Genomic DNA, 20964 nt, shown 5'->3' on the forward strand with positions numbered 1-20964 from the left:
GGCACCCTGGGAGCCCGGGCTCCGTGGGCCAGGGGCAGGGGCGGCCAGGTCTTGCACCAGGACCTACGCCTTTGAATTCCTCTGTCCCTGCCTAGGAGGCTGTCTTGGGGTAGCCAGGCGGAGCCAGGGGGGCGGCCAGGAAGCACTGAGGAGGGCAGGTCTGGGAGCAAGTCCCTCAAACACCATTTCTAGGCCCCCAGGCTAAGGCTTCACCCATTCCAAATCCAACTCTTCAGACCCGGGCCCCAGGTCTCCTGGATCCTACCACTGGGCCAGCTGGAGCTGACTGGAGCAAGGGGGCCGTGGAGGGGCTCTCAGCCCTCTGCGGTTCACCTTCGCGGATGCAAACCAAACCAAACCAAAACAAGCAAGTGTTTAATAGAAAATAGAAACTGGAAGAGCATCCTCTGTGGCAAGATGTGGTGTGTGGCGCTGCCCTCTCCCGTCTCGCCCCCCGCCCACCCGGCACAGGTCTTGCCTCTGCAGCCACCGGAGACACGCAGCTCAGCACCACCTCCGGGGGGCGCAGGAAGGCGTAGAGAGCTCTGCGCACCTTCAGGTGCCCCCAGACCCCTGCTGCTCCAGGTGAGACCACGTGAGGTACCGAATGGGAGACTGGGCCTTTCTTGGGCACCGAATCCCCCTCAAAGGAAAAACACTCTCCTGAGGGTTCCTCCCCCAAGACAGGGCTCCCCACCACAGCCCAGACAAGTCTCCGGCTCAACCGAACCGCAAGAGCACCTCGAGCTGCCCCACACAGATCGCCCCACTGGCCGCCCGGGGCAACAGGCCTCTGCCTGCACCCTCAGCACCTTCACGGAGCTGGGGCTCCAGGCTTGGATCCTGGGGAGCGGGGCAGGGAGATAGGTGGCGACTGGGACAGGGGGTACAGCTGAGCAGCCATGCACTGCGATGAGGGCTCTGGGCTGTGGTGCTGAGGGCTCGGCACCTCACAGTCCTGCCAGTTTAGGACAGAACTCTGTTTACCTGCAGGGGACAGGAGAGAAAAAAAAAAAAAAAAGGCTGCAGGAGTGGTCAGCAGCCCCCCTCGTCCCCAGACCAAGCCACGTTGTTCGTGCTCCTGTACCCAGGGCCCATCTTGGCTTTCAGAAATGCCCTAGAGCCCTGGGGAGCTGCGTGCCCAGGAGGGTCCTGGCTCTGCTCAGTGATCCAGGCTCAGAAGGCCGGTGTCCTGCCCCAGCCCCATCCGCTCGCTCCTTACAGCAAGAACAGTACAGCAGTTCCATGACCCGGAAGCAGTTGTCCAGGAGGGCTTTGGGTCGCACCAGCTTCAGGCTCAGCCTCGGGGCACTCAGGAGTGACACTACCGCTTCCACCTTGGGGCCGACCTCCACATCCTGGAAGGGAGGAGACCATCAGGACCTGGAGCATCACCACCACCCCTGCCCCTCAACACCAGTGAAGAGAGGGCCACATCCCAGGAGAACCCTGGAGGCTGCCCTGCTTGGAGCTGCACAAACCAGGGAGGAAGGGGACTTCCTGTGACCAGGAGGGTAATTTGTCTCCTGCCTGCAGGAGCCAACTTTCCTGAGAGGGTCCCCCCTTGATGCCCCTCACCCAAGCCCAACACAGAGGCTCCTCTATTTCCATCTTAGGAAAAATGATTGCAGGGAGCAGGCGAGGACATAGGGAAGTAGGGGGCATCTTTGCTGTTCTAGCCCAGGCCCTGCCACCAGCACCACACAGGGAGTCCTGGCCCGGGGAGACTGTCCTTCAGGATTCAAAGGTCTCCACTGCCTGCAAGGAGCAAGACCCAAGGACCCTCCTGAGGGTCGTATCGTGAGGACACGTAGGTGCAAGGCATACGGGCCAGGCCAGTCTCAGGCGCCAAGGTCAAGGTGCGTCTCTCCGTCGTACTTACAGGGAGCACCGCATGGGGAGCAGGCAGGCACAGTGGGGGACCGAGCAGGGGGCCAGAGCTGTTGCAAGAGATATGGCATAGGAAGGAAATGTGGGGCCTGAGCCAGGGCAAGACCTTCCCTAAGGTAATGTACTGGGTTGAATTGTGTGACCCTGATCCCCCTTCAAAAAAGCTGTGTCCAACCCTGGTACCTGTGAATGGGACCCCATTAGGAAACATATTTGCAGATGTCCTTACGCATCTCCAGATGAGATCAATTTGAATTTAGGGTTGGGCCCTACTCCAATGACTGGTGTCCTTGTAAGAGGACACAAGAGGGAAAGGCCGTGTGAGGGTGGAAGCAGAGGCTGGAGTGATGTGGCCACAAGCCAACAACAGTAGAGCCAGCAGAAGCTGGAAGAGGCAGGATGGGCCTTTCCTCCCTAGAGCCTTCCAAGAGAGCATGGCCTTGCTGATACCCTGAGTGTGGGTGTCTGTCCTCCAGGCCTGGGGCAGAAGAATTTCAATTGTTTCATGCCACCAGTTACTGGCAATTTGTCACAGCAACCCTGAAAAGCCAGTCTATACAAAGGCTTGGAAAGAGAAGCGAGTGTGGTGGAAGGAAGAAGGGGTCTGTCCCCATGGCCCACTCCCCACCAGACACTGGGCGTATTTGGAGCGAGTCACAGGCCATTAACTCCATGAGAAAGAAGACAGACTTAACGCTGGGTAAATCTGAACAGCCTGGGGCAGCATGGTGGGGGGCAGGCCTCAGCCCACTCACAACCTCATGGACAGCTCTCAAGAACTCAGGGTCAGGCTCTCTCGAGGAAAACCAAGGATACAAACCTGTCTGTCGAGGTCAGATCCAGCTCACACGGCCCACGGGCACAAGAGCCATGAAGGAGACCAGTGGGCCTCTAAGCCTCTGCCCAAACCAAAGCGTCCCCAGAACTCCCAGCAGTGGTGAGCTCCTAAACCCTGGTCCCCTCCACAGCTCATAGCTCCCCGGGGCAGGCTCCTGAGGATGGCTAGCATCGGGGAGTAGGGCAAAACCGGGGAGTGGGGGGGTGTCCTGCAGAACGCACGTGGCCTGCACGGGCTCACACTGATCTTGTGACCTGACTCTGCAGGCTTTTCAGAGGACACATCCCTGAGGCCTCAGATCAACCCTGCTGGGCAGGCAAACTTCAGGAACCTTATTATCATTATTGTTATTATTTTGAAGTCCATAGTTTACATTAGGGCTCACTCTTGGTGGTGTACGTGCTACGGACTTCGACAAAGGCATGATGTCATGTATCCTCCGTTTACGGTGTCTACAGAAAAGCTTCATTACCCTAAAAACCTCCTGTTTTCATCACTCCACCTATTCATGCCTCCCCCCCCCCCCCCCGAAAGGAACTTTTAGAGTTTCTTTGGCTGGCTTCAGTGACTTGCCCAGGATCACAGAGCAAGAGACAGAGCCTGGAACATCCTGAGGCTCCTGAAGGGCAGGAGTCCTCCAGCCCAGGCCGCCCACTGGGCACTGGCCATCTCTTCCTCTCATTTCTCTCTCCCTTCGGGACATGCTGAAACTTTCTGTGTGTTTTCCTCTTCCCTCAACAATGCTTGGCCACCACACAAACACGCAAACACAACCTGCCCACCTGCACTTCTGCACAGCTCACCGTGAGGCTCTGCTGCACATCCAGCAGCAGCGTATGTACGTCCTCCAGGTACTTCCAGGATGGGTGGCCCTCAAGCAGTACTTCCTGCACCGACTCAGTAGCACTGAGGCTCACCCAGACCCACAGATAGCGCAGCTCCTGCTGGCTGACTCGGGCCCTCTGCTGTGGGGACAGGAGAAATCATTAAAGCCCACAGACACGGGGCTCTGGGCCCTTCCTACCACCCCCACCAACTTGTCCCCACAACAAGAGCAGACCACAGGCATCCACTGTGGGCACGGAGCACCCCTGGGCCGACACCAAGGGCAGGCTTGCTTGCAGAGCTGGGAAAGGCCCCTGCAACAGGGCTGGCGAGGCCAGTGTGCCTTGGGCTGGGTCTGTGGGGTGTCCCAGGAGGCAGAGGTCCCCAGCCCAGGACGGGATTCTCACCAGCCTGGTGATGTTGGCCATTCTGAGCACCCCCTCATAAGGCACGCTGACCCTGTAGTTGATGGGGAAGTAGTGTTTCTGGGGAAGTACAAGAACAAACCATGAGGTCAGAGTCAGCAATGGCTCAGACAGGTCCCCCCAACTCCCAGACAACTTGATTGGTCCCAGAAGACCAAGGACCAGATGGCAGAGGTGGCCTTCCATAGAGAATATGCACTCAGCTCCCCGCCAGGACAATGACAGCTCTCTTTCCCCTGGGACCCAGGCTGAGACCAAACATGGAGTTCCTATGATGGCGGAAACTTCAGGCCAAGAAGTGTTCGAGGGACCTACTACCCCAAAAGAAGTATATTCGTTGGAGGTGAGGAAGACTATTTTAAGTAAGATTACTCTGAACTTATCACGGTGCTGGTTGCAGAGCTCTGCCAATATACTAAAAACCACTGAGCTATACACATAAACAGGTGAATAGTACGGTATATGGATTACATCTCAGTAAGGCTGAGAGGAAGGAAAGGAAAGGAAAGGAAAGGGAAGAAAAGAAAGAAAGAAAGAAAGAAAGAAAAGAAAAGAAAAGAAAAGAAAAAAGAAGACAGGCAGGCTGCCAGAGCCTCAGGGCCCGGGCTCCTCTACCCTACACAGAGGTGCCCCTTCCAATTTCTAGGTCCTTATCCGCTCTGCTAATAAGCTCCTGGAGTTCCCCAAGGCTTCCCGGAACCCATTCTTGCAATGCGGGGTGAGTGCCCTGTGGAGGTAGGGTCAAAGGTCAGACCAAGCAGCAGGGGTGGAGGCCTCCGGGTTGGCTGGCAGGGGAGGGGACAGTGTGCGGTGGGAAAGGAGGAGAAAGGCGCCGGGGGCTCAGGACTGAGGCGACGGAGGAGGGGCGCCCAAGGCCTGCGCCCTGAGAGCCCAGAGCCGGCAGGGGAACAGGGCGCTGCCCGCACAGTTACCATGTACTGAAGGCGGTTCCTGTACTGCAGCTTGTCGCGCAGGAAGCCGGTGACCGCACACTCCTCGTTCTGGGTCAAGGGCCACATCTCCAAACCCTGGTTCCCCAAGGCCATGCCAAGGAGGAGCCCGAGATCTGCGGACCGTGCGCAAGAGGAACACATGAGCACCCCGCCACCTCACGCGCCCCCCCTTCCCCGCTTCCCTATGGGAGGCGGAGGCGCAGAGCCCGCGGGGGCCTTCCCACCACCACTAGTGCTTGCCCTGGCTCCAGGCTCAGGAGCCGTCCTGCCCGCGCCCCTGGCCCCAGCCGGCCCAGCACCCCAGCAGTCACACCCCGAGGTTAGCGTCCGGTCTCCCCCTCCCCACACTCCCACCCGAGGGGCAGCCTCAGCCCCGACCCCATCTGGGGCGGGAGCGTCCTCAAAGCCTGGCTCTGCGTTTTCATCTGGGGGCTCAGAAGATAGGGATGCTCGGTCCAGCTCTACAGGTGACTGTTGGGAACCACTATCCTCCCTGCTGTAACGCAGCTTGGCATCCCTCTCAGACGCACAAATCACCACAGCCCTGACGAAGTGCTCATCTGGAAGCCGGGGATCTGGACCCTGCCCTGCCGCCCGCCTGCCCGCCCGCCTGCCCGCCTGCCCTCCTGCCTGCCCTCCTGCCTGCCCGCCTGCCTGCCCGCCTGCCTGCCAACGAGCTCCGCCTCCCAGGCATTACCAGCCTTCACCGCTGGGGGGCACTGGGACTTTAAAAACAGCTTTTGTGATTGTCCGGAACCCAACACACTTAGAAAAATTCTGAACAACAGTCCAACTGATCGGAGCAGAAAGAAAACATAGATGGGCAGGAAACGTATCCAAAAAAATCAAACTCACCAATAGAGGTAAAGAAATAATATTAAAACAATCGGATGAAAAAACATTAAAAATAAATAAATAAAACAATCAGATGCCATGTTTCACGTATCAAAATGGAAAGTTGGGGGGGGGGTTCTTTTTCTTTTTCCTAACACTTGGTTCTGGCAAAGGAGTGAGGCAGGTGCTCTTATCCTGGAAAGCAATCTGGCAATTTTTATTATTAGTGAACTTAATGTCCAAACCTTTTGACCCATTAAGCCTTAAAAATTCTCATCCTTTGACCCATCTGGCTAGTGCAGGGGGTTAAGCATCTGACTCTTGGCTTCAGTTCAGGTCCTGACCTCAGGGTTGGGAGAGCGAGCCCAACATTGGGCTCCATTCTCATCAGGGAGTCTGGTTGGGACTTTCCCTCTGTCCCTCTCTGCCTCACTCTCTCAGACTTTTTTTTAAAAATTAAAAAACTTCTTCGCATCTTTTGACCCATTAAATTCATTTCAAGGGCAAACCAAGAGAGTCATCACCAAAAGATTTGTGTGGACAAAGAGTGCCGTGGCAGTATTATTCTCTTTAATAATAGTGAGAATCTGTAAATGGCCCCTATGTTCATTAATGACTGAAGCCAATACAAACCACATTGTCAAAGAATGTTTATGATATGCTTATGTGACAGGAAATGCACTCACGACATGCCTAGTAAAGTCTTTTTTTTTTTTTTAAGATTTTACTTATTTATTCATGAGAGATACACAAAGAGGGAGGCAGAGACACAGGCAGAGGGAGAAGCAGGCTCCATTCAGGGAGCCCGACATGGGACTCGATCCCTAAACCGCTGAGCCACCCGGGCTGCCCATGCCTCGTAAAGTCTTAAAAAGCATGACTCGGGCGGGCCCCGATGGCACAGCGGTTTAGCACCGCCTGCAGCCCAGGGTGTGATCCTGGAGACCGGGGATCAAGTCCCACATCGGGTTCCCTGCATGGAGCTGCTTCTCCCTCTGCCTGTGTCTCTGCCTTTGTGTCTCTATGAATAAATAAAAATACTTTTTAAAAAAAGCATGACTCAACATCCCTCCTCTGGGTGTACAGCACGACGTGGATTACATACGTCTGTGTGTGCGTGAGAAATGCAGTGCAAGTGTGCTAGAGGGAAATGTACCAAATTTGGTACATTTATGGGAGACATTTATGTTCTTTATATTTTGTAGAACTTTTTTTTTTAAGATTTTGAGAGAGAGAGCACGAGTGAGGGGAGGGGTAGAGAGAGGAACCTGCTCCCCACCGAGCAGGGAGCCTGACATGGGGCTCCATCCGAGGACCTCAGGATCATGACCTGAGTTGAAGGTAGACGCCCAACCCACTGAGCCACCCAGGTGCCCCTTTAGGACATACTTTATATTCTACAATCAATATAATCAATATCTATATTATTGCTATAGTCAAAAGCAATCATTTGTTTTCTTTTCTTTTTTCCTTTTTTTCCCTCCCCGAAATAGCCAGGCAAGCTGTCCTCCTTGTCCCCTACCTGGTCATGAGTAGGAATTACTGTACTTTCTCCATTTACCTCCCTGGAATTTAGGGAGACTTTTGTTCTTAATCCCTCACTGCGCCGGGCCTGTTCCTTGCCGCCTCTCCACCTGCAGCCCTGCTGCCAGGCCTGAGCTCTGGCTGGGTCCTCACCAGGAGCTCCCTAGGTGGACACAAGCCCTGTGCCCAAGACAGCTGCAGCCTACCAGCCCTTCTTCTCACAGAAGTCCACCAACCATATATTTTCAAGGTTGCAAATTTGCAACTCATCTTGCGCTTCCTCTGTCTCCTCCCAAGCGCTTGTCCTGGTATTTGGACAAAAGAACAGATAAACACAAACCGTCCCAGTGTTTTCTGCTGGCTTTCTATCTTGTCTGTAAATCACTGAGGCCCTCAGCTTGGCACCCCTGCAGGTCAAGATCACTCCCGGTTCGAGGTTTTTGCTCACATTTTGCCCCCCTCCCCGGGTTTCCTCTCAAATGGCAGACCTCTTTCAAGGTCTCACCAAGACTCCTTACCACCCCCCAGCAGGCGCTCCCCTGCCTGAACCAGTCCCCACAATCTCTGTCTCTAGCACCATCTGTTCAACTTGCTCCTTGACCAGACAACTTGGCCCCTGTTACGTGAATCCGTAATGCAGTTAACCACAACATGGTCTTGTGTACTGAGCACTTTGGGGGTTCATCTTGAACAAGGAATCAGGAACATGCATCTGAATCTTCTGGAAAGCTGGTTAAGGCCCAGACTGATTCAATAAGTCTGGGGTGGGCCCAGAGAATTTGTATTTTTACCAAGTTCCCAGGTGCTGCTGCCGCCTGTCTGGAGACCTTCCTTTGATACTCACAGAGCCCTTGATCTCCAGAAACAGTTGCAAACTGTGGGCCACAGCTGGTTCAGAGATTTCACATAAAAATCTAACTTTGCATCTTGTCTTTAAAAATCAGTAACTCTGGGATGCCTGGGTGACTCAGTGTTTAAGCGTCTGCCTTCAGCTCAGGGTGTGGTCCCAGGGTCCTGGGATCAAGTTCCATATCAGGCTCCCCACAGGGAGCCTGCTTCTCCCTCTGCCTATGTCTCTGCCTCTCTCTGTGTCTCTCATGAATAAATAAAATCTTTTGTAAAAACTAAATAAAATAAAAATCAGTATTTCTGTCTGCACTTGGCCCTCCTTCCTATGGGGCAGTCACCATGGCTGCCCAGTTAACCCCTGAAATCTAACCCTCACTGCCATTACCCAGATCCTGGTCTGGGTCTTTGGAGCCCAACAACTGTGGGCCCCTAGCAGGGAACAAGTCATAGAAAGCCACCACGTGCCAGCCTGGCATGCATGGGCTGTGCCAGAAACTTTGTCCGTGGACGCTTTGCCTTCCCCCAGACCCAGACTTCCTTTAGATCTGCAGAATGACCCCCATCTCCAAATTTAAGCCCCTCTTCTGCTGCCTCCACCCCGAGAAACAAGTCAGCAAACCGGTAACTACCCAGGGCCAGCATGGCCATAGCCTCACAGCTTCTCTGCACCCCAGAGGGCCCCATAGCCAGCGCAACCCCCGACTCTGGAAGGGGGCCAGTCTTGCCCCCTCGTCATCCAGAAGGAAGACACCCCCAAGACAGAAGAGGAGGCTGAAGAAAGAGCAAGTGAGAAAGGAGATCCCTTCCGAAGTCTCTGGCTGGAGGGGGGAGGGGCTGTGCTCTCCAAGGGACAGCCCCTTGTGCAGGGACAAATGGGACTTGTCTACCAACCCCACCTGCAGCGACAAAATCTGAACCTGAGGAGAGGATTGAACAGCATCCCCCCTCCCCCAGAACTCCTTGCTCACCCAGATCTTCAGATATGACCTTATTTAGAAATGGGGTCTTTGCAGGTAAAATTAAGGCGCACTCTGAATCCAGTGACCAGTGTCCTCATAAGAAGAGGGGAGGACACAGAGAGGGAAAGGCCAGGAGGAGATGGACACAGACTGGAGCGATGCCACCACAAACCATGGAATGCCAGGTGCCACCAGAAGCAGAAAGAGGCAGAAAGGAGCCTCCCCTAGAGCTTCAGAGGAGACTGGCCCTGCCCACACCTTAGTTTTAGACCTCTGGCCTCCAGACCTGGGACAGAATAAATTTCCACTGTTTTAAGTAACCGAGCTGTGGCAAGTTGTTACGGCAGCCCATCCCTTTCCGCACCCAGCCCATTCACACGCCCCTCATCTACACCCCTCCCTGCCTCCCACCCCACAGCCGATCCTTGCCAAGGCCTGCAATCAACCTCCACCATGCCTTCCATTCCCACGTCCATCTCCGGAACAGACCTTCGTCTCTTCCTGCCCAGAAGGTTGCGACAGCAGGGCCAGCAAATACCACGGACTGATTTCCTAAAGCAGAGTAACTCCCAGGCAAAAGCCCACCCCCGGATCTTGAACCTTCCAGGGCTCCCTGCTGTCTCATGAACTGACATTCAAGGCCTCCACCATCGGAGCCCAAACCGGCTATAGTGTGGCCTCTCACGGTCTCACTGCTGAACCTTTGCTCATGCTGTTCCCTCTGCCTGGGACACATCCTCACCTTCCCACATCTACCTGTGTGAACACTGCCCACCTCTGAAACCATTTCAAGTGGCACCTCATCCATGCTGCTCCTCTGGCTCCTGGTGACTGGAAGCTTCCAGAACACTGGGTCTTGGTCCTTCTGTGTGTTCTGAATGCCCTGACCCTTTGCAGTATCCCTCTTCAAGGGCCAGGCTGGATCCCTTGCAGGATCCAACCGCAGACCTTGTCCATTAGGCACACAGGTCCTAGCGCCTAACTCCATGCCAGGCATCACAGAGAGGGGCGTGAGCTAGCCCAGGTCCTTGTTGCCATGGCAGTAACTCTCCAGTGGGCATGTGGGAGGCACCAGAAAAATGTGTTGAATTTGAGTCAATTCAATTGAATCTTGGAGTCTGAAGGGATCTTGGTCTGGCCTCCCACCAGCAGGCTTGAGAGGCTTCTAGACGCTTTCTGTCCTCATTTCAACTTATTTTTCTTTTTACCAACAACACTGTTCTCTTTCTTTTAATTTTGTTCTATTATGGAGGGAGGGGCAGCGGGAACAGGCTGCCTTCTCCAGCACCTGGCGGCACTTGCCCCACGTGTCACGAGGCCCACTTTCACAAGCTCCCGCCCCCAGCTGACCACACCCAGGGAGGCCAGAAATCCTCTCTGCACCTCCGCCCCCCACCCAGTACACCCCAGCAGCAAGGGGTCTAAGAGGGTGGTTCTACCACTTGCCCCCAGTGCCTGCCCCATCCCCCTGACCTCCCATGACCATGCCCACCCAGCCTAGACCTCGTATCCAGCACGCTGGTCTGAGTTGGGGTCGCCCAGAGGCAGGGCAGAGGGCGGCCATGGGAGTCCCCAGGCTATTAGGCTGGGAAGCATCTCAACTTGTCACCAGCAAGAATGGCCTGGTTGCCATGGTTACAGCAGAGCCCAGCTCTGGGCCAAGGCCTCCCCCTGGCTGTCTCCACAGACACCCCCAGTACTCACAGTGCAGCCAGGCGATTCCCCGGGGCATGGTGGTGCGCTGTGTACCCAGAGAGCAGAGGCAGTGTCCCCAGCCGTGTGTGTCTATCCACAAAGACCCAGGCAGGGCCTACATGGCCTCAGGTCAGCAAAGGTGGCCCAAAGCTGGGGAAAGGCTGGCTACAGAAGAGCAGCCCGGCAGGGGGCAGCAGGTGCTCCTGGGGCAGTGCCCGCCCTTATCTGCCTGGCAGCGTGGAGGGCAGCCGGGGGGCAGCAGCTGCGAGTCCCATGGCAGCCAGGACCTGGCCTGAGACTCTGGCCTCGGGATCTTCCCTCTTGAGCAAGAGGAGAGAGTCCCCAGCAGTCCCCTCGGAATCTGGGGCTGGGTTGTGCTTTCTCTGATTTCTCCGTCTGCAGCTGCTCAATGTGAAATCTGGCTCTGGAAAGAGAAAGGAGGAGAGAAACTGGTTATGTAAGAGCCGTGCTGCCACTCAGCCATCAGCCGCAGGCACCGGGAGTCTGTGCGCTGCGCCCACTGCCTGCCAGGGACCCCCGGGAAGGCTGGAGGCGCGCAGCCCTGCCCCGGAGGCTGGCTACAGGGGGAAACAGGCCTGTACACAAGAAATGCCTTCAGAACATCCCAAGGGCAATACTGGCCCAGGCGTGAGTTACGATGACACCAGTTGGCAGCTGTGGGTTTGAACAAAAAGCAGGACTAAGGAATGAATGGCTGAACGGGTTAAATCAAGGACGCTTCCTGAAGGAGGTGAGGTTGCATGCAGGTCAAGTACCTACACGGCTCAGGCTGCCAGGAGGTTAAAACAGCACAGCATTCATCTCTCTACTCACCTTCGGGCTTAGTCCCAATCTCCTATTCCCCAAATCCCTGTCCCTCTTAACAGGGGGACACACGAAACACCAGGTGCCCAGTTAAATTTGAACTTCAGACCAACAATACATATTTTTTTGTATAATTATGTCAATAATTGTGTATAGTACTTTTTAGTATAAGTATATTCCAAATAATTGCACGGGACATACTTACACGAAAAAAATTGTGATTTAATGATTCCATGTTATTTAATTAAATAATTATTTAATTCTAAATTAAGCAGAAGTCCTGTATTTTTATTTGCTAAATTTAGCAAGCCTATGATAATAATGAGATTGCCTTTCCTGAGTACTCACTATGGGTGAGGCCCAGGGCTCAGGCCTTCACATTCATTGAATCCTCACCATTGAATCTTGCTGGGCCATAAAAATCTCATTTTTTTGGGACACTGAGTGACTCAGTGGCTGAGCATCTGCCTTCAGCTCGGGTCATGATCCCGGAGTCCTGGGATCAAGTCCTACATCATCAGGCTCCCTGCATGGAGCCTGCATCTCCCTCTGCCTGTGTCCCTGCCTGTGTCTCTGTGTCTCTCATGAATAAATACAGTCTTTTAAAAAAAATAAACGTTTATTGAAGTATAATTTACATACAGTAAAATTCACTTTTTTAGTGTGCAATTTTAGGACTTTTGAAAAAAAGAGTTGTATAACTGTTACGATAATCAAGATATAAAACATTTCCATCCGTGTGCAACATTCTCCCCGCCACTTTGTGGTCGGCCCCTCCTCCTACCCCCACCCCCATGTAATAACTCATCTGTGTCCTGTCCCACCATTTTGCCTTTTCCAGAAAGCCAGAGAGACACAACATGAGTGCCCTTGTGTGCAGGCCCCTTTCACTTGGCAAACTGCATCTGGGATTCAGCGAGGCACTTGTGGTAGTGGGTCGCTTGCTTCGCTTCCTGAGTACTATTCCATCCTACAGCCACCAGCTGAGGGGTTTCTGAGTTGTTTCCAGTTTTTGATGATTAAAAATAAAGCCACTACTGGCTTCTGCATCCCGGTTTTGATGGGACAGAAGCTTCCATCTCCTGGACCAGCCCGCAGGCATTTTGCTGCCCAGAGGGCTTCTGCTGCTGGCCTGCTCCCACCCCTGGGGCTCCCCTCCACTGAGAACTCCGGCTCCCATGTGCAGGGCAGAATCAGGTTCTGCCCCCCACCTGTGCCCCCCTAATGTCTCTTGGCAGCCTCCTCACTCAGAAATCTCCCAGAAGAGGGAACCCCGGGTGGCACAGCGGTTTAGTGCCTGCCTTTGGCCCAGGGCGCGATCCTGGAGACCCGGGATCGAATCCCACGTCGGGCTCCCAGTGCATGGAGCCTGCTTCTCCCTCTGCCTGTGTCTCTGCCTCTATCTCTCTCTGTGTGTGTGTGACTATCATAAATCAATCAATCAACAATCTCCCAGAAGGGCCTTCAGTACCAAACTCCACCACACATCCTGGACCCCTAGACCCCCACGGAGAAGCCACGAAAGTAAGACACCGGTCACAGTCACCTTTCCACACACCACGCAGTCCTGAACCTAGGTGCCTTTTGTGATTCTAGCCCTTGAACTCCTCCAAAGGGGAGGAAATGTGTGAAAGCTAAGGAGGTCACCAGTGGGAGTCAGCTGATGACACAGGAGCTAGAGCCTTTGGGGTAGCACAACCCAGCTGCTCACAGGGCCTTGGAATCAGGGCCTCTCCCTGGCCAATGAGGCCAGACCAGTGGCCTGACAGCAGTCTGCCTGAGATAGTGGCCTTCCCCGCACCTGTGACAGCCCAAGGCACCTCTCTCTCTCTCTCTCCCCCCCCCCCCCTTTCCTTCTTTCATGAGGGAAGGTGACGAGTTTGAGAACGTGCCTCTCTCACACCACCCCAGTCTACCCCATGGCTTACAGCAGGCTTTAGGAAGCTCACACAGGAACAGGTGTGCAAGAAAGTAGATGCTGGAATATTCTTCACAGTTCAGTTGTCAGGACTGCATTTTAAAAAATACAATCACATTACTATTATTGCACATTCCCAAATTAATCATTCCTTATATCATCTAATATAGAACCCATGTTCAATTTTCCCTGGTTGTTTTTAAAACGTCTTTAAATTGCTTTGCTTGAATTTAGAGCCTAACAAGGTCCATTGACTGATATGTCTCTGCGGTTTTTTCCTTTCTTTTTAAAAAAATATTAAGATGTAATTCACGTCATAAAATTTGCCATTTTCAAGTGTGTAACTCAGTGGGATTCTTTTTTTAGTAGATTCACAAAGTTGTGCAACAATAACCCACAATCTAACTCCAGAACATTTTCATCATCCCCAAAATAAACTGTATTCATTTGCAGTCTCTGTTTATTTCCTCCCCCTACTCAGCCCGTCAAGTAACTACTAATTTGCTTTCTATCTCTATGGATTTGCTTTTTCTGGACATTTCTTATCAATGGAGTAATATGGCATATGGTCTGTTCACTTAGCATAATGCTTTCAATGTTCATTCATCTCATACCATGTGCCCCCCTAAAATCATATACTGAAGCCCTAGCCCCTAATGTGATGGTATTTGAGATGGGACTTTTTGGAGGTAGTTGAGGTCACAAGGGTGGGGCTCCCATGATGGGATTTGTGCCTTTCTAAGGAGCCACCAGAGAGCTTGCTCGCTCTCTCTGCGTGCTCCCACAGAGAAGAGGTTGTGTGAGCACACAAGAAGGCAACCACCTGCAACCCAGGGGGACAGTCCACACCAGAAACCAACCATGCTGGCACCCTGATCTCAGACTTCCAGCCTCCAGAACTGTGAGCAAGTAAATTTCTGTTCTTTAAGCTACCCAATCTACGGCATTTTATTATGGCAGCCCAAACAGGCTAAGACAGGGCATCTATCAATACTTCATTCCTGGGATGCCTGGGTGGCCTTTGGCTCAGGGCATGATCCTGGGGTCCCAGGATCCAGTCCCTGATCAGGCTCCCTGCATGGAGCCTGCTTCTCCCTCTGCCTATGTCTCTGCATCTCTCTGTGTGTCTCTCATGAATAAACAAAATCTTAAAAAAAAATCATCATTCCCTTTTAAAATTGTTTTTAATTTTTTTTTAAGATTTAATTTTTAAATAATCTCCATACCCAATGTAGGGCTTAAACTCACAACCCCGAAATCAGAAGTCACATGCTCCTCCAACTGAACCGGGCAGGTGCCCCTCTCTTTTATTTTTTTAAGGGTTGAACATTTTATTCTCAATTTTTTTTGTCTTTTTAAAAGAGGATTTTAGGGACACCCAGGTGGCTCAGCAGTTGAGCACTTGCCTTCCGCCCAGGGTGTGATCCTGGAGACCTGGGATGGAGTCCCACATTGGGCTTTCTGCATGGAGCCTGCTTCTCCCTCTGCCTGTGTGTGTGTGTGTGTGTCTCTCTCTGTCTCTCATGAATAAATAAAATCTTCAAAAAAACAAAAATGATGAAAAAATAAGAGAGGATTTTATTGGGGTGCTTGGGTGGCTCAGCTGCTTAAGCATTTGACTCTTAATTTCAGCTCAGGTCATGATCTCAGAGCAGTGAGATCAAGCCCGGAAGCGGGCTCCACGCTGAGCACAGAGTAGAGTCTACTTGTCCCTCTCTCTGCTCCTCCCCCCTCCCTGCTCTCTCAAATAAATAAATAAATAAATAAATAAATAAATAAATAAATAAATAAATCTTTAAAAGAAAAAAGAGGACTTTATTATTATTTTAAGTAGGCTCCGCAACAAGACCTGAGGTCAAGAGCCAGCCAGGTGCCCCACCCCTTTTCCAGCCTTTTTAAGTAAAATAAAACAGTAAAGCAAAAATGCACAAAGCCCTTCCCTTGCAGCCAGCCCCCTTTCCTTCACGCGCTCACACGGCCCAGGGGTTCCAACTGAGAGAGCGAAACTGCCCCAAGAACGTGAAGGTGCGAGAAGAGAGGAGGGGAGCGGTGTCCACCTTCCAGGTCACGCTGAGCCGGTCCACACCGCCTGGTGCCGGATGGTTTTCTCTCATTACCCAAATGGAAAAAGGAAAGTCCCCCGACGAGCCGCTTCAAAGCTGAAGCCCCCGGCCGCTGCCAAGGAATGCCAAGAAAACGCGGTTTGGGTCCGAGTCAGGCCACCCGCGCCCTGCTCCCCCCGGGCCTGCTCCGCGAGGCCTCCTCTTGGGTCAGTGAGGAGAGGAGCCACTCCTCTGACCTCCTTGGACCGCTTCTCCTCCTCCTAGAGGTCAGCATCGGCTCCCCTGTGCCTGTCTCCATGGAGCTTCAAGGCTCATTCTTTTTTTTTAAGATTTTATTTATTCATGAGAGACACACACACACAGAGAGAGAGAGAGAGAGAGAGAGAGAGAGAGAGAGAGGCAGAGACACAGGCAGAGGGAGAAGCAGGCTCCACGCAGGGAGCCCGACGTGGGACTCGATCCCGGGACCCCAGGATCACGCCCTGGGCCAAAGGCCAGCGCTCAGCCGCCGAGCCACCCAGGCGTCCCTCAAGGCTCACTTCTGCTAAGTTTTCTCGACCTGGTCCTCAGAGGCATCCATGTACACTCCCAGAATCTTGCACTCCTCTTTACTTGCCTTTCTTCAGCTCCAGCTGTGCATTTTTTTAAAATGCTGTGTATGTTCTTATGTTTTCTCCACCTGATACGCTTTTCCACAGTCCTGTGCTGCTGCTTCAAATTGTTCTGTGTCCATGTAACACTGACCTCTTCTCAAGGAGCCTTTTAATTAAGTGGCATCAAGCCTCACTGCATTTGTGCAATCTTCTATTGCACCACCTAGTCTCCTAAGCTTGGAATGATCTATCCCCCAATTGCAGTAGACTTCGGCACTTGTTTTTATATTATTGGGGTCTGTCCCCAGGGCTTCTGTGTACAGTTCATAGGCCAGCTTCGAATTTCCTTCTTTAAATGCTTTATTCCCATCTTCTTTCTCTGCTTCAAGTGCTTTGGCATTTCTGCAAGCAAGGCAGGCATTTTTGTGGTCAGGAGCCATCCTGAGAGCCTGTGCAAAAAACTGAACTGCCTTTTGCATACGGTCTTCTTAACAAAGGCAGAGGCCTTGTACATACAGAACGTGGATTTGGTGGAATGTCGCTGGCTGCAGACTGCTCCTGGATACTGATCCAGCATTGCTAAATATTCTGCTTTGGTGATTTTGAAGCAATGGCAGGCAGGGCAAATTCTAGGGCATAGTCTGTGCAGAAAACCATTTTCCAAAAATCCTGCTTCTCAAAATCTGTTTCTGTCTTTTCTCATGTTCATATATATTCTGTTGTGCCTGAACATTTCTGTGATCCAGTTCTAGAGCACTCTGGAAATTATGACATGCTGTCATGGCATTCCCTAAGATGGGGGCATTTGCCTTTCCATAGATGTCACCAGACAAAACTGTCATTCAGCCTCACTGCCAATGCATCTCCCAGAGCTTCCTGGAACCTTCTGAGCATCATCAAGTCTGCTCGAGCATCTGCTCGAGTCTCACTTTAGCTAACAATTTTAAGACACATATCTATGTCTTTTGTATAATAGTTATAAGCTTCATTGTAATCTTTCTTGGCATAGTTTGCATTTTCTTTTTCCTTGATAGACTTTGCTTCCCTCTTCACTTCATTTTGGAGCAGCTCTGGCTCTGTTGCCACCATTACCACATGGTGCTCTGCAGCAACCACCATCTGACCACTGAGACTACCACTTCATTCTTTTTTATTCTCAAATAATATTCCATTGTATGGATATACCACATTTTCTCTAACTATTCATCAGGTGATGGACATCTGGGTTGTTTTCACTGGGAGGCTGAATAACAATGAATAATATTGAATGAATAATATTGCAATGAATACCCATGTACAAGTTCTTGTGTGGATATATGTCTTCTCTTGGGTATATTCCCAGGAATAGAGTTGCCGGGTCATATTGGTTACTCTATGTTCAACTTTCTGAGGAAGTGCCAGTTGTTTTCCAAAAACAGCTACACCGGGCAGCCCGGGTGGCTCAGTGGTTTAGTGCCACCTTCAGCCCAGGGCGTGATCCTGGGGTCCCGGGATCAAGTCCCATGTCAGGCTCCTTGCATGGAGCCTGCTTCTCCTTCTGCCTGTGTCCCTGCCTCTCTCTCTCTCTCCTTTCTCATGAATAAATAAATTAAAATCTTAAAAAAAAAAGCAACTATACCGTTTTACATTCATATATCCCATCAGCAGAGAATGGGGGCTCTGATTTCTCCACATTCTTGTCAACATTTGTTATCTTTTTTTATTATTATTATTATACCCGTCAGTTGGTGTGAAATGATACCTTATGCGGTTTCTACTTACATTTTCTTTATGACTAAAGATGTTGAGCATCTTTTCATGTGCTTATTGGCCATTTGTATATCTTCTTTGGAGAAATGTCAATTCAAGTTCTTTACCCATCTTTAGTTTATCTTTTTATTCTTTTTGAGATTTTTTTTAATTTTTTTTAATTTTTAAATTTATTTATATATATATATTTTTTTTTAAGATTTGAGAGAGAGAGAGAGAGAGCGCATGAGCTGGGGGAGGGACAGAAAGAGAAGCAGAGGGAGAAGCAGACTCCCCACTGAGCAGGGAGCCTGATGCAGGGCTTAATCCCAGGACCCCAAGATCATGACTTGAGCTGAAGGCAGGCACTTAACCAACTGAGCCATTCAGGCACCCCTAAAAACTTTTTATTTTAAAATAAAACACAGATAGGGGCACCTAGCAGGCTCAGTCAGTAGAGCATATGATTCCTGATCTCGGGGTTGTGAGTTTGAGCCCCGTATTGGGTGTAGAGAATACTTAATAATAATAATATAAAAGATTTAAAATAAAACATAGTTATAGATAATATAAAACAAATGTACAATTTAACCAATTATTATAAGACAATCATGCCTTGGAACTACCACCAAATCAAGAATATAAATGTTGGCCAGGTACCCCAGAAGCCCCTCCATGAGACCTATCCCAATCACAGCTCCCCCCTAAGAGTAACCACCATCCTATGACAGCACTCACCTTGTTGGTTTCTTTATGGCTTCACCCAGCACACTTTATCAAGTGTGCATCCCTCAACACTATAGTTTTTAAACTTTGTCTTTTTTTAAATTTCATATATCTTTTAAGTCTCTTTTAATCTATGGGATTTCCCTTCCATCCCATTATTCCCCTTACAATTCATCTGTTGAACAACCCAGGATATTTGCTCTGTAGAATGTCTCCAGTCCAGATTTTGCTGATTGCACACTCATCATATAATTCAATATGGTCCTTGTCCTTTGTTTCTGCACATTGGCAGTTGGATCAGGCTTAAACTCAAACTCCTCCCTACCAGCATAAGTGGAATTGGGTTATTTCAACAGGAGGTATGTAATATCTGATAATCATTCTTTTCTGATGTTGACAGCCGCTGATGCTTAATGCCTAGACCCATTAATTCATTAAGGGTTGCTAACTGTAATATTCCCACTTACTTTACTATCCTTCCAATCAAGACTTTCCCACAAGGCAAGCAGATCAGCAGTTTTGCCAAGATGTCTGATATGAATGAAATATTGTGCTTTCCTCCCACATCTGACCTCTCTATGAAATCAGAAAGGCTCCAGGCCTGTGTGATCTGTTTTCAAATGCCTGTTTCCCAGACAAAACTGGATAGGATCCAGACATGCACTGCCTTCACACTTATCCAAAGTTACCTGGAAGATTTTATCAAGGCTCACTCCTGGGTTCGCAGACCAAATGCTTGCAGCAAGCAGTGCACTTCTGGCAGTTGCCTCAGGTATATAACGATTAATAGCAGCATCTGGGAGGCTTGGCACCCATGTCAGATCTCTAGGGGAACATCCAAGCTTCCAGGTATACTGTCTTAGATGAAACAGAACATGAACACCTGCCCAGTACTACAGCTGATCGAAGTGCTAAGACAGGAAGATGTGTTACCTGGCCTCTCCCCTAGAGTTGGGAACCTAGCACAACACTATTTGGACCATATTTACATATAGTGAGACATATTTCTCTATATTCACTCAAATTAACTTGTCAAGAAAACTTTATAACACTTTCATTAGGAGAAAAACAGTTGTCAGTTGCAAAAATGAAAAGGTGATATTGGGACGCCTGGGTGGCTCAGCGGCTGAGCACCTGCCTTTGGCTCATGGCGTGATCCTGGAGATCTGGGATGGAGTCCCACATCAGGCTCCCTGCATGGAGCCTGCTTCTCCCTCTGCCTGTGTCTCTGCTTCTCTCTGTCTCTCTCAGGAATAAATAAATAAAATCTTACAGAAAAGAAAAGAAAAGGCGATATCAAGGAAAGCAAAAATAAATGTAATTAAACTCTAGTGAGAAAACTGCCTGCTGAAGGCTCTGAGCTATGGATCTGCTCTATTTTTTTGGAAAAGGGAGATTAGCAAGGGTTAGAGAACTATAAGAAACAAGCTGAGGGTTGCTGGAAGGGAATGGGTAGGGGGACAGGGTAACTGGGGGATGGGCATTAAGGAGGGCATGTGATGTAATGAGCACTGGGTGTTACATACAACTGATGAATCATGAAATTCTACCCCTGAAATTTCTAATACACCATATGTTAACTAACTGGGTACTTAGAAGATTTAAATAAAATCTTGTAAAAAAGAAAAAAAATATATTAGCACAGACTGAGTCTTTTCCCTGAAGCAGTAGTTCTCAACCAGGAGCTAGATTCTGTCTCCCAGGTTACGTTTGGCAATGTCAGGAGATATTTTTGGTTGTCACAACTGGGGGTGGAGGTGCTACTGGCACCTAGTGTATACAGGCCAGAGATACTATAAACATCCTACAATGCACAAGGCAGCCCCCCACAACAAAGAATTGTCTGGCCCCAAATATCAATAGCACTGAGGCTGAGAAACCCTTCCTAGATAAGTAAGAAGGGCTTGGGGGGGAAAAAAAAACAGAAAAGTAATTTCCTCCCTCTGGGATCCAACGTTACTTAATGCATTAGCCAGGTACCCTGTAACACCATCTAACATTAACCAGGGCTGCAATACCCTCACCTAGAAGAAGCTGGAAATGCTGAGATGCCATGGAAGCAGCGGTAACACCAGCCACTGGTGCTCAAAGCACACTGTTGTCAGAAGGCTCACTTCAGAGGGGTCCACATGGCCAGCAGCGGTACTAGGGCACCGTTCGTACAGTCACTGCTATACTAAGCCTCCTGTGCTGGGATCTAGTAAGTTGTGGTTCTGGTAAGAGGCACACAGGGTGGTGGCGGAGGCAAGAGGGAAATAAATGAGTACAAACAGCATCACTGGAAAGTGTGTATGGCCGAAGAGGAGAAACCACCAACCA

At 50.6% G+C, this 20964-nt stretch overlaps 1 protein-coding gene and 1 pseudogene across 10 annotated transcripts in view; both read right to left on the minus strand.

Annotated features, from left to right (window-relative positions):
- Positions 1 to 358: 358 nt before the first annotated feature.
- IL34 (interleukin 34) overlaps positions 359 to 20964 on the minus strand; it is a 57717-nt gene continuing 37111 nt past the window's right edge. For 4 of the 10 annotated variants that reach the window (XM_055304729.1, XM_055304728.1, XM_055304733.1 and 1 more), the window contains 6 exons: positions 10802 to 11216; positions 4911 to 5044; positions 3961 to 4038; positions 3511 to 3693; positions 1223 to 1358; positions 359 to 987 (listed from right to left, as the gene is read on the minus strand). In XM_055304729.1, coding sequence (XP_055160704.1) covers positions 815 to 987; positions 1223 to 1358; positions 3511 to 3693; positions 3961 to 4038; positions 4911 to 5044; positions 10802 to 10829 — 732 coding nt within the window. In that variant the 5' untranslated portion in view covers positions 10830 to 11216 and the 3' untranslated portion in view covers positions 359 to 814. Of the gene's footprint in view, positions 988 to 1222; positions 1359 to 3510; positions 3694 to 3960; positions 4039 to 4910; positions 5045 to 10801; positions 11217 to 13545; positions 13628 to 20964 lie in introns of all 10 variants that reach the window. The other 6 variants (XM_055304731.1, XM_055304730.1, XM_055304732.1 and 3 more) reach the window with 4 other exon arrangements.
- Positions 16074 to 17380, minus strand: LOC129496846 (dnaJ homolog subfamily C member 7-like; annotated as a pseudogene).

Source organism: Nyctereutes procyonoides, unplaced genomic scaffold, assembly GCF_905146905.1.
Source record: "Nyctereutes procyonoides isolate TBG_1078 unplaced genomic scaffold, NYPRO_anot_genome, whole genome shotgun sequence".
NCBI lineage: Eukaryota > Metazoa > Chordata > Mammalia > Carnivora > Canidae > Nyctereutes > Nyctereutes procyonoides.